The sequence below is a fragment of the Sparus aurata genome, chromosome 23 (assembly GCF_900880675.1).
Source record: "Sparus aurata chromosome 23, fSpaAur1.1, whole genome shotgun sequence".
Taxonomy (NCBI): Eukaryota; Metazoa; Chordata; class Actinopteri; order Spariformes; family Sparidae; genus Sparus; species Sparus aurata.
In genome coordinates, this window is record NC_044209.1 from 28,856,953 (window position 1) to 28,870,924 (window position 13,972).

Genomic DNA, 13,972 nt, shown 5'->3' on the forward strand with positions numbered 1-13,972 from the left:
TCTCATCGTACCTGACCGGATGGAATTGTTACAAAACTTTCCACTCCACTTACAGCCTCCCGTTCCCTTCTTTTGACATCCCAACACTCTCCAACTTCATTACATTTGCCCATTCCATCCTCAAGATAAAATCATCCACCATCCAGGTTTACATCAGCGGCATTAACTTTTTCCTTAAACTATCATCAGGGGCCCCATGTCCAGCCTCTAACCCTAACCCTAACCCTAACCCGACTTCCCTTTCATCCCTTCATCCCTCTACCCTCGACCCTTATTCCTCACCCCTCCTATCCTCCTTCCCTCCCCTCGAACCCTCAATCCATCCCCTTCACACATCTTCGATCCTACAAAATTCATACTGTTCAATAAACCTTTCTAAATTCATATCAGTATTTGGCGTGGTCTGTGTTAGAATCGTAGAAAAAGTCTGAGACACTCAAGAGGGTGATGAGTTCTTATAACCCCATTCTCCACTGGTCAAAAGTCCCAATGAAACCTGCTCAGATCAGGCTTTGTGTGCAATGCCGATGTGTAAACTCTGCATTCACACCCGGGTCAGCTGACTCAGTAGACCTGGGCTTTTATCACCTCGGCTCGGCTCGGCTCGACTCATGTTAGTGCTGACTGTCAGTCTCACATGGCCGTAAACAGCTGATCGTTTTTGACATAAATCATAAATATTCTAGACACGCAATGTTGGAAAACAATCATTAAATGCTCTAAAAATAATGTTGTTCTGGGGATGTTGTGAAGCTGAGAGGTCTGTGAGGAGGTTTTTATTTGTTAAGTGGTCCTCGATCTGAAAAACTTTGACAGCAGTGGTGTAAGAGGTGAACTGGGATTTGGGCCGGACTCTGTTTGTGTTTCACAAAACATTGAAACCAGTTTATTTATCTCCAGTAGGTCAGTTCTGAAGTGGCAGCAGGATTCATTCCAGCCTGTGTGTCGGTGTAAAGTTCACTTCTACATTTAAAACACGGACTGTTGACCTCTGATTCACTTCAGACATTTTACATCTTTAGTATTTTATGTTTACTCTTTATAGTTTGTTTTTAGTTGTTAGTTCCTTCTTCCTCTCTGACCTGGTTCAGTTTGTCCTGTTTGCTTTGTGTCGTTGTTCATGATTCACTTAATTATTTATTCTATTAGCTTCTTTCTTCTGCACGTATCAGAATTATTATATAGTTCAGTGCATGATGAAATAATTCTGCCATCTCTGTTGTTTTGTATTAATCTGACAGTAACCACGTCGTGTTTTTAGGTCAGAGAATTGAGGTCAGTTTCCCTCATTGGTTCCAGTTGATCACGTCTGACTCACTGACTGATATAAAATGAATCACTGTGACAGCATCAAAGTACATTTACACAAGTACTGTACTTCAATAAAGACTTGGTGTTCTTTTAGTGTGCTTGAATATTTCCATTGTTTGTTACTTTTACTTCCTCTTAACTATGTTTTATTTACATCTTTAGTTTGTATAAATGAAACGATCAAAGATGAAGGTATGAGTTTGAGTTTGCTTACATTTCATAATCAATAATAATACTCCAACACACTTTTTATAATAATATATCTGTTTGTACAGCTAACCTGTCAGGTTGATCAGTAAGATCATCATCTCTTTGTGATGTTCAGTCTCATGTTCATGAGCCAACAGTCACATATCGCTCAGCAGCACATTGGATGTCATCGTCCAGCTGCTCTGCTGCCGCCTGATTCAGAGATCTGTCCAGAAAGTTATTTCTAAAACAGTTCACATGAGTTGTGTCAGGCGAGGACACATACAACATTAAACACATTGACATATCAAACCTGCAAGATGTAAAAAAGAAAAGACGTCTGACAGATCGGCTGAGCAGAGACGCAGGAATGTCGTCAGGTGAGTTCTGTTAGCGACAGTCAGTCGGTTAAAGTCTGTCAGTGCTGTTCACAACATCCGGGGGGTCGGAGACGTTTGGGAACAAAACCAGACGCTCCTCCCTCTTCGTCCTCCACACTGGAAACACATGATGTCATCACTGAACTGGTCTGAAGACTTGTGGACAAAGTGTTTGTACAGATACAGGAATGTAATCCATTACAAGTCAAAATGACCATGTGACCTTATCACACACATTACATACTGATGCATCAGTCTTAGAGCAGCATTTCACAGCTGGAGACACTTTGAACTATTTTCTATACAGTGAGGTGGTTACAAACATTGGTTGGTGGAACCGACAACAACTCATAAACATCTACACACAGTTTCTTGTAGTTGTTTACAATCCACAGAGGCTGAATCTGTATTAATATGTTGTTTTTTTTCATGTAAAATCAGGGAATTGTGTCATGGAAAATGTAGAAATGTAGTTAAAGTGGAGAGAGAGCAGAACTGGAGCGGATCTTATCTCAGGACTGACGTGTTTGCTGTGAGCAGGTGAAACAGGTGAATTGCAGTGGAGAATGTGTCTTTGGACAGGTAGCATTGTTTGTGAAACAGGTAGCATTGTTTGTGAGACAGGTAGCGTTGTTTGTGAGACAGGTATGCTCTGATGCTGGAGAGAGAGGGAGGAGAGAGGAGGGTTATATACACCGCTGCACGTCTGATGGTAAGAGTTTACAGTCATGACTCTCTACAAAGTGATCTGTGTGGCGGCTCTGCTGACGCTCCTGACAACAGGTAAGGACCGTCCTCACTACACACACCTGAACCAATCATGTTTGAGATCTGCTGAGGAGGAAACATGCTGAGGAGGAAGTTAAAAGCAACTAAATCAGTGAGAGCAGCAAATTCTGCAGTCAAAACTCAAAACCTGTGCAACAAAATGCACAAAATCAGAGTGTTGAGTGGAGCTCGGCATGAAAATGGTCAAATCTGTTAGAGATATTTGTGCCTTTGTTAATATTCACAGATTTGGTGTCTGGTGAGGATTGTGTGGATACATGTAAATGTGATGAAGGCATTTTAAACCCTTTAGTTCCATGTAGGCTTCTTCTTCTCCTACTTTTATTACCCTTTTAACTTATTTTGAGGATGCTTGGCATTAGTTGAGTTATTGTAAAGAACTTGTGGTTTGAAGAGACCAAAATTCAGCAACATTTAGTAAATCCAAGACACAGAATCTGTTCATTTTGACATGACATGCACAGAGATGATACACTTTAATTGGTGTAATTATTCTAATTTTATCCTTGATAGACCGAGTAAAACCTTTTTTTCCTCACACCTGTGGATCGACAGATGCCTACGAGAAGTTGGAGGGCCGACAAAAGATTTTTTATCAGGTCATCTCCTGATGAATCGTTGATGAAAACGTTGTTAAAATTCATTCTTTCAATTAATTCTTGATTGTAAGTGAGAGATGAACAGTGTTTGGAGGTTTTGTCCTGATCCTTGACAGACCAAACTTTCTTGATCTTTTCAGTTGTAGAAAGATTCAGAGTGAATGCTTCAAAACTCGCCTGCTAAATGTTTAGCATCTCTGTGACTTCTCCTCTCCACATCTGAACACAAACATCTGAACCCTCTCCTCACATTTTCAAAACAGCCTCGTTACTTTAGTTTGATGTGTTTGATGGAAATTATGGGTTATTTCTATTTGGTGTCATCTCTCCGCCTTCCCAACATTCCAAGACTGATGCCAACTTATCAGGGCACATCACGCACAGCAGATGCAGCGACAAGACAAAGATGTAGAAGACGTAAGAAGCCGTAAACAGACAGAGAGGGAGACTGGAATGTGGAGAAAAGGCGTGTTAGTGTCTCGTATCTGCAGAGAGTTTCTGATTTTCTCTCTTTGTTGCTGCTCGGGACGCTTTACCAACCCAACATGTGTCTATTTGACGTCCTGGGAATGAGACTCAACAATCAACTGTCTTTGTGGTGCGTTCAGGAACAGCTGGGACAAATCCTACTGATTCTACCTTTAACTTTAATAGTCTTTGAATTCTATTAATATGACGTGAGCTTCAGTTAGCTTTGACCACAAATGTCCTTCAGAGGGAGACTTTTTACTCTGATACTCTGTACTCTATTACTTCTACTAGAGTAAACAAGCTGAATCAGTACTTCTACTTTCACCAGAGTATCTGAACTTCTACTGGAGGACAGACTGTGTGCAGGTTTGACTTCTCTGCTGAGGTTCAATTCTGACCCGCTACAAGTCGACTCTTCTCTCCACTCGTTCCAGTCCCATCTTCAGCTGTCTTATCAATAAAGGCACAAAAAAGCTCCAAAAACACATAAAACAGATCATCATTTTAACTTGTCACACTGTGCAGAGCAGCTCAACAGAATAGTAATACTCATCATCTGGTACTCAGTTTGTGTAAAACAGTCCAATCTGCTGGTATTTAGAGGAACTCTGACACATCTCAGATAGTCTGACTCAGCAGATGTAAACTGTCAGTATAAACCTCCCACCAATTATTTAATGCAGCTAATGTCATGTCACTATAGCACCTGTGATTCTGGTTTGTTTTCTGTTTTTCAGAGTCTCACTCACAAGCAGATGGTGAGTTCAAGTTTCCTTTTTTACTTCTTGACTTTCCCTCCGTCATTCAGGACATTTTTAAAGTGTTGTTGGGAACATTTATTAAACCCACCAGTTTTACACAGATCTGTCTCCAGTGATGTCACTCAGTGGCTGAAATGCATTGTGGGTAATGTAGGTTCCAGGTTTTGAAAAGCAGTCCACTGGTCCATTATTGTCATAATCAAAGATTTCACCTTCTTTATTCCACACGTTCTTTGTCCTTTTCTAAACCGGCTGCCTACATTACCCACAATGCAACTCAGCCACTCATTGACATCATTAGAGCCAGTTGATCAGATTATATGCAGCTTCTTCTGGAGCCACACAAGACTTTGTACTAGTTTCTAAACATAAACATATATATTGTTATTATTCCTTTAAAAAGGTGCAGTATGTAAGAACTGACCAGTCAAATTCATATTCTTAACAAGTGGCAACATATCACCACAGTAACTGCTACCTGCTGCTAACTTTAAGCTAGTTAGCTCACTTAGCAGTGCAGCTAGTGGATCTGAGCAACAAAAAATGGTTATTTCTTCACATTCTGTTGATAATTTTAGGATTTTTAAAAAATATATTTTTAACGAAAATTCCAACATATTGCATGTTTACGAAATGTTAAAAAACAAACAAATTTAAATTCAGTTTTGCTGGAATAAATGGGGTAAAAGGAAAATAACAGGCTTCAGAAATAAAATTCTAAAATAAAAAGCTAAATCGAAAAATGAGAAGATTATTTAATACTGAGGGAAATGAACACATAAGCAATAGAAATACAAATTAAGGTCACACTTCAAAATTTGATGAACAACTACATTTATTTCATCTTGGTGCAATCAATGACGCAATAAATTATTTATTGAGTCATTCATTCTTTATCCATTTTTGATTTGCTCCTCAGTCTAGATAAAACTGCAGGTAGTTCAGGTTCAGGCTGTGAGAATCTTCGCTTAATTCACAGAGGAACACCTGGCAGATGTGTGGAGAATTGGTGGAGTGACCCTTTAACACAGCAAGTAAAAGCAATGAAATGTCTTGACTAATTATAAAATATGATAATTTACCTTTATCACTAAAGAATGGTGGATTAGCCACACCTGAGAGCGTGGGCACACTCCCAGGATCACAGAGCAGCAGTTCTAATCCTGCTGGCTGCTGTCAGAGACCACAGAGGTAATCCAGGGAGCAGACAGGAGGTCTCACTCTGTGTTTGTGTCATGTGTCTCCTCAGTGTGTGGTCAGCCTCCTCTCAACCCCAGGATTGTTGGAGGTCAGGTGGCCCCTGCAGGAGCCTGGCCCTGGCAAGTCAGTCTGCAAAGGTTCGGATCTCACTTCTGTGGAGGATCCCTCATCAACAACCAGTGGGTGCTGAGTGCAGCTCACTGCTTCCCAAGGTGAGCAACAACATGCCGTGATGTCTTTCTAACAGTGGCTCCCAGTCTGACTGTCGGGACGAAGGACATTACATTAAAGCCCTGGAGATGGAGCCCCGTGAAATCCTACTAAACCTGCTCAGTTAATCTAAAGGTTGGTTTATGGTAAAACGTTTTTTCTGGCCGCAGTGCATCACGTGATGATGTGGTTCCATATTTTGGCCAATACAAAAACTGCTTGTTCGGGACCTCTTCAAAATGAATCTGGATTAATATTTAAACTGAACAACAAAAAAAGACAAGTGATTGAAGTCATCATGTCTTCGGTCAACTCAGTCACATGTCTTTCATTTCCAAGTGGAGTCTCATGTTATTCATTTTCTGATGCTAAAGTTGTCGACATAGCGACTCCAGTTGAGTTAAGTCAAAGGCACAATGACTTGTGGGGAAATCTCTGTGAAGAGGCGAGGGAGAAAATGAAAAGGGAACTCCAGGCTGTTTAACATCAGGGTTCATTACCGCCCTAACTCACGCTAACAAGAAAGGTGAAAGGCCTGAGAGCTCCTCTGTGTGACAGGGACACTGTTAGCTTCTCTCAGCTTCTCATGTCTCCTTGTGTTTCTCTGCTGATCACATCAGATCCAGTACAAGTAATCTGGTAGTGAGTCTGGGTCGTCAGAGTCAGGAGGGATCGAACCCCAATGCGGTGTCTCGGACAGTGGCACAGATCATCAACCATCCCGACTACAACCCTTCTACCAGTGACAACGACATCTCCCTCCTGAGACTCTCCTCAACTGTTGAATTCAACAACTTCATCCGGCCCGTCTGCCTCGCAGCATCGGACAGCACCTTCTTCAATGGCACCGACTCCTGGGTCACCGGTTGGGGAAGAATCGGATTTGGAGGTGGGTCAGAGTACAACTGGATCTGATTTAATTTCAGAGACAGTGTGACTGACCATCAGTAGGGATACGTTTACCTTAATATGTCACGGTTGCTTCAGCTGCTTTGTGTCTCTACAGTGGACCTACCTTCCCCACAAAACCTGATGGAGGTGGAGGTGCCGGCCGTGGGGAACAGACAGTGTAACTGTGACTATGGAGTAGGTCGAATCACAGACAACATGATCTGTGCCGGCTTACGTGAAGGAGGGAGGGACTCCTGTCAGGTAATCATTGTCACACCTGCGTTTGTGTCACATTTTACCTGCTGCAAAGATTCCTCCTCCTAAATGTTCGTCTCCTCACAGGGAGACTCCGGCGGTCCGATGGTTAGCAAGCAGAACAGTCGCTGGATCCAGTCTGGAGTCGTCAGTTTTGGAAGAGGATGTGCCGAGCCGAATTTCCCAGGAGTCTACGCCAGAGTGTCCCAGTACCAGACCTGGATCAACAGCCAGATCTCCACCAACCAGCCCGGATTCTTAACCTTCAGGTCCACTGGGACAGACGGAGACCTCAGCGTCACCTGTGCTGGTCTGCCAGCACCACCGACCACCATCGCTCCAACAACCACAGGTCAAACTACCACCACCACGGCTCCAACAACAACCACCACAACCGCTCCAAAAACCACCACAATAGCTCCAACAACCACAGCCAAACGTGAGTGTCTTTGAGCGCAGACCTTTAGCTTTTAATTTAGATATTTTGTACACTTTCATTAGTGATAAAAGTTTTCATCATTTCATAAATAATGGAGTTCATCTTCTTCCACCTTTTCATCAAGGCTGTAAAATGTTAATACAGAGTGAATATTCAAACAAAACACAACACTGTTCTTCACTGTTGGGTTTGACGATACAACATGACACTGTGCTTACAAATCTCAGTACAGTCTAAGTAGGATCTACAGTATTTGGTCAGAATCATACAAAGAAAATATAATTGCGTACCTTCTATTTTTCTCACCAGCTGTGGTCTGTGGCCAAGCCCCAAGAAATACCCGCATATTAGGTGGAAGCTCAGTGGCGACGGCTGGTATTTGGCCCTGGATGGCGAGCCTCCAGAAGAATGGAAATCACATGTGTGGAGGGACTCTGGTGTCCGTGGACTCTGTGTTGAGCAACGCTGACTGCTTCCTAAGGTGAGACACCTGGAGTGTCACTCTTCTCAGCGCAGGGTCAATGGTCATGTAATGAGGAACACAGCGTCAAAACAGCAAAAGGGGGCGGGGCATGAGACAAGAGCAAAATACCCAGATGGGCTGCTCTCTTCTATGTTGACATGATCGATTCTTTAGGTCTGTTTTTATAGCCTGTCCCTGGTACAGTGGAGTTCTTAAGCAGAGATGCTCAGCTATGGTGTTTACTTGTTATGCTCTCATGACATGTGTAACAGAAAAACACCTTTTTGAGGATAACCAGGTTAAAATTGTCTTTAAGAAGCTGAACCAATGAAGGTCCAGTTCTTGTTGTAATCAGATGTTTTGTGTCTGTCTGTCTCCCTCAGTTCTCCCGTAGCCTCTGAATGGACCGTCGTTTTGGGGCGTTTGAACCAGAATGGATCCAACCCCTTTGAGCTAACACTGAATGTGACAAACATCACTCTGAGTAACCTCACTGGGTCTAATGTGGCAGTGCTGCTTCTGTCAGCCCAACCCATCCTGACTGACTACATCCAACCCATCTGCCGGGACAACGGACAGACCTTCGCTGTGGGCTCCACCTGCTGGGCTGCTGGCTGGAGCTCCGGGCGAGGAGGAGGTGAGTCCATGACACAGTGTGACCGTCAAACCAACTCTCTGCATCATTTTACCTCTTTAGATCAGACATGTAGGCACTGCCATCTGTGTTTGACTGAGAGGTTTCACATCATTCCCTCTTTTTCTAGAGGAACAAGCTCTGCAGGAGTTCCAGACCTCAGTGGTAAATTGTGGGAATGTGTCATCAAGTGACACCATCTGTACAGGAACATTTACACTGGAGCAGGTGAGCAGGTTATACTTTCAAACCTTACAAATGTGGCACCATTTAAAAGGGACATATACAGGCTTTCCAATGGTATACAATTTATTGCCAAGAAGCACTGTTACAAAAAGGAAATAATCTGCCAAACACAAATTTCCTTACTTTTTGTGCTATGTTTAGATTGTCAGCCAGGGCCACAACTTACATGCTAGTGTGTTGAAGTCTTTGTGGTGTGTCTTTGTTCAGGGTGATTCTGGTGGTCCAATCATGTGTAAGGTGGATGGCTCCTGGTTCCAGGCGGCTGTGTTAGTGGTTCAAAACAACTCCACCAGCAGCACCAGCAGCACACGATCTGAAACCAGAGAGGGTGTAATGGTCTTCACCAAAATGAGCACCTATAAGACCTTCCTGGCTCAGACGGTGAGAGTTTTCTTATCTCCAGCCTCTAACAGCACCGCCACCGCAGTTCCAGCAACCACAACAGCTCCAGCAACCACCACCACAGCTCCAGCAACCACCACAACAGCTCCAGCAACCACTACAACAGCTCAAACAACCACCACCACAGCTCCAGCAACCACCACAGCTCCAGCAACCACCACAACAGCTCCAACAGCAACCACCACAACAGCTCCAGCAACCACAGCTATCCGTGAGTGTCTTAGAGCGCAGATCTTTAGCTTTTAATTTAGATATTTTTGTACACTTCCATTAGTGATAAAACTTTTCATCAGTTTCATAAATAATGGAATTCAGCTTCTTCCACCTTTTCATTGAGGCTGTAAAATGTTTATACAGAGTGAATATTCAAACAAACCACTCCACTGTTCTTCACTGTTGGGTTTGAACATCCATCCATCCATCCATTTTCTTCCGCTTATCCGGGGCTGGGTCGCGGATGCAGCTGTCTGAGCAGGGACACCCAGACTTCCTTCACCCCGGACACTTCCCCTAACTCCTCCGGGAGGATCCCAAGGCGTTCCCAGGCCAGCCGAGTGACATAGTCACTCCAGCGTTTCCTGGGTCTTCCTCAGGGTCTCCTCCCGGTGGCGCATGCCAGGAACACCTCCGGAGGAAGGCGTCCTGGGGGCATCCGATATAGATGCCCGAGCCACCTCAGCTGGCTCCTCTCGATGTGGAGGAGCAGCGGCTCTACTCCGAGCTCCTCACCCTATGTCCAAGGGAGCACCCCGCCACCCTGCGGAGGAAGCTCATTTCGGCCGCTTGTATCCGGGATCTTATTCTTTTGGTCACGACCCAAAGTTCATGACCATAGGTGAGGGTAGGAACGTAGATTGACCGGTAAATCGAGAGCTTCGCCTTTCGGCTCAGCTCTCTCTTCACCATGACAGACCGATACAATGACCGCATTACTGCAGCCGCTGCACCGATCCGCCTGTCAATCTCACGCTCCATCATTCCCTCACTCGTGAACAAGACCCCAAGATACTTGAACTCCTCAACTTGAGGCAAGAACTCTTCCCCAACCCGGAGGAAGCAAGTCCCCTTTTTTCGGTCAAGAACCATGGCTTCAGACTTGGAGGTGCTGATTTTCATCCCAGCTGCTTCACACTCAGCTGCAAACTGCACCAGGACATGCTGGAGGTCCTGGCTTGATGGAGCCAACAAGACAACATCGTCCGCAAAAAGCAGAGATGGAATCCAGTGGCTCCCGAACCAGCCCCCCTCTGGCTCCTGACTGCGACTAGAAATTCTGTCCATAAAAAAAAATGAACAGAACCAGTGACAAAGGGGTGCCCTCCCGGAGTCCAACATGCACCGGGAACAGGTCTGACTTACTTCCAGCAATGTGAACCAAGCTCCTGCTCCGTTTGTACAAGAACTGTACAGCCCCTCGCAGAGGGCCTCCGACACCGTACTCCCGGAGCACCTCCCACAGAATGCCACAAGGGACATGGTTGAATGCCTTCTCCAAGTCCACAAAACACGTGGACTGGTTGGGCAAACTCCCATGAACCCTCGAGCACCCTGCGGAGGGTATAGAGCTGGTCCAGTGTTCCACGTCCAGGACGGAAACAGCATTGTTCCTCCTGAATCTGAGGTTCGACTATCGGCCGAATTCTCCTCTACAGTACCCTGGAGTAGACTTTCCCAGGGAGGCTGAGGAGTGTGATCCCCCGATAGTTGGAACACACCCTCCAGTCCCCCTTTTTTAACAGAGGGACCACTACTCTGGTCTGCCAGTCCAGAGGCACTGTCCCCAACTGCCACACGATGCTGCAGAGATGTGTCAGCTAAGACAGCCCCACAACATTCAGAGACTTGAGGTACTCAGGGCGGATCTCATCCACCCTCGATGCTTTGTCACCAAGGAGCTTCCCAACTACTTCAGTGACTTCAGCTTGGGTGATTAATGAATCCACCTCTGAATCCCCAGCCTCTGTTTCCTCTATGGAAGGCGTGTCAGTGGGATTGAGGAGATCCTCGAAGTATTCCTTCCACCGCCCGACGATATCCTCAGTCGAGATCAACAGCTCCCCACCTCCACTGTAAATAGTGTTGGTGGAGGGTTGTATTACAGTATACAATATTTGGTCAGAATCATTCAAAGACAATTTGATTGCATACCTTCTCTTTTTCTCTCCAGCTGTGGTCTGTGGCCAAGCCCCGAGAAATACCCGCATTTTAGGAGGGAGCTCAGTGGCGACGGCTGGTATTTGGCCCTGGATGGCGAGCCTCCAGAAGAATGGAAATCACATGTGTGGAGGGACTCTGGTGTCCGTGGACTCTGTGTTGAGCAACGCTGACTGCTTCCCCAGGTGAGTTACCTGGAGTGCAGTCATGGATGGTTAGTTGATATAAATGAGCAGCTACATGTCACAGAACGACCATGATGCCCTTTGGGTGAAAACAAACGCTGTAAAAAACTGAAAACAGCTAGTGACCTATCTATAAGCAGCTGTGTTGCAATTTTCACTTCAAACAATAAAAAATCTCAAAGTTTATGATTTAATTTACTTGACCAAAGAACGAAGGACAGTAAGAGAAGAGATCTGTGGCTTCAGGTCGTCCACAGATAGATGAACACTTTGTCTATACGAGTCGGTCGGTGTCAGACACCTCATCACAGGTTAATTAATGATGTCACTGAGTAAAGGACATTGTTTGATGGGAGATGGTTTGTGTCCTAAGTCAGTTCATTCTGTCTCCCTCAGTTCTCCCGTAGCCTCTGAATGGACCGTCGTTTTGGGGCGCTTGAACCAGAATGGATCCAACCCCTTCGAGGTGACGCTGAATGTGACAAACATCACTCTGAGTAACCTCACTGGGTCTAATGTGGCAGTGCTGCTTCTGTCCGCCCAACCCATCCTGACTGACTACATCCAGCCCATCTGTCTGGACAACGGACAGACCTTCGCTGTGGGCTCCACCTGCTGGGCTGCTGGCTGGAGCTCCGGGCGAGGAGGAGGTGAGTCCATGACACAGTGTGACCGTCAAACCAACTCTCTGCATTATTTCACCTCTTTAGATCAGACATGTAGGCACTGCCATCTGTGTTTGACTGAGAGGTTTCACATCATTCTCTCTTCTTCTAGAGGAACAAGCTCTGCAGGAGTTCCAGACCTCAGTGGTAAATTGTGGGAACGCGCCATCGAGTGACAGCATCTGTACAGGAACTTTCACACTGGAGCAGGTGAGCAGGTTATACTTTTAACCATTGATGTTTAATCTGAAACTTTATAAACTACCCTGCATTCACTCACCCACTGGATCGCAGTGTTAGGGAGACGTAAACTACATTAGTTGAACTACATAGCTTAACTACAATTTGCTGTAACTTGCTGGTAGTTAAACTACATTCATGTTTTGTGCTGCATCAAGTAATTCAACTACTTTTTGGGTAATTTTTTGTAGTTTAACGACTCAATTTACAAACTACAATTTTGACCAATAACGTGAAATATTTTTTATTTTAAAAAGTATACCTATATAATATAAATTTTATTTTATTTTTCTTTGAAAAAAGACGTTAAACATGTTGTGACATGCTAAGCCAACACAGTCTCTGAATGGCTTTCCCTGGCAGCACTCAGATGCTTCACAGAGTGGGCGGGTCTTTGTGCCATGAAGGCAGTGCTGATATGGCACAAGCACGTCATGGACAACCCTCCGCTACCCCCAATGTGCCCCCAAACCCGCCAGCCCAACCACGGCCATATTTGAGCATGTACATGTTGGATATAGATGCATCTACAGACACGACCTATGTGTTCACATGTGAGCCCTGCAAGCCGAAAACAACAATAATTTTGACTTTTTTCGACCATATCCTCTCGAGTATAGAGGCATATTTATTCTGGCATGTGAATTTTATATTTATATTAAAATTTGTTTCACATACACCATATGTTGATTTATTAAACGCTGAGTTAAATGAGTATAATGAGTAAAGTAGTTGCTAAAGCTACATTTTTTAGCAGTAGTTTTACAAACTACATTTCTCCAGGGGTAGAAATGTAGTTTGTTCAAACTACTGCCAGGCTGAACTACATGTAGTTTAGTGTAGTGTAGTTTCCCCAACACTGCTGGATCGTCACATTTCCAGAGTCTGAAGTTGTTCTTCTGACTTCGTTGTATTCATGAACTTTCAGATTGTATTATGGGAACAACATGGACGGTCCAAAGAAGATGTGTTGTATTGCGTTTCAGCGACATGTTGCCAGGCGTTTGAAGTCTGAAAATGTATATTATAAAGTGCTTTTAGAGCTTTTCACAGTGTATTTCAAGCCCCGGGCCAAGAGCACCAGGCACATGTCCAAGCAGCCGATGTCTGCGGACCTATATTTTGTTGTGTTCCCCATCGTTGGCACTGCTCAGCCTTTGAAAATTCTCTGACTGACTGTACAGAAAACAAAAGGAAGCCTGGGGAATGACACACAGGTCAGACTGGGTCGCATTCTGATTCTGTTCTTGACTCACTGCAGACCTGATCCAAACAGACTGTCAGCCTAGTGCAGAACTTACAAGCTAGTCTGTTGAAGTCTTTGTGTTGTGTTCAAGTCCAACTTTGGCCAAGACTCAGTAGATGTGCGGCAACACAACAGTCGGGCTTCATGGCTGCTAGTTTTTTGATGTCAGTTTGGTGTGTCTTGGCCTCGAGAGTTGACCGTGAGATAAGAATGTTTTTAGCACAGTGTGAAAAGCTCTGGAG

General features: G+C 44.6%; 1 protein-coding gene across 1 annotated transcript in view; it reads left to right on the top strand.

The window, feature by feature from the left end:
* The window catches only part of LOC115575652 (uncharacterized), a 44,577-nt gene that overhangs the window by 29,744 nt on the left and 861 nt on the right, over positions 1–13,972 (top strand). The window contains exons 27-30 of the mRNA XM_030407867.1: positions 9,046–9,451; positions 11,408–11,579; positions 11,976–12,229; positions 12,357–12,454. Of these exons, the coding sequence (XP_030263727.1) occupies positions 9,046–9,451; positions 11,408–11,579; positions 11,976–12,229; positions 12,357–12,454 (930 nt within the window). The remainder of the gene's footprint in view (positions 1–9,045; positions 9,452–11,407; positions 11,580–11,975; positions 12,230–12,356; positions 12,455–13,972) is intronic.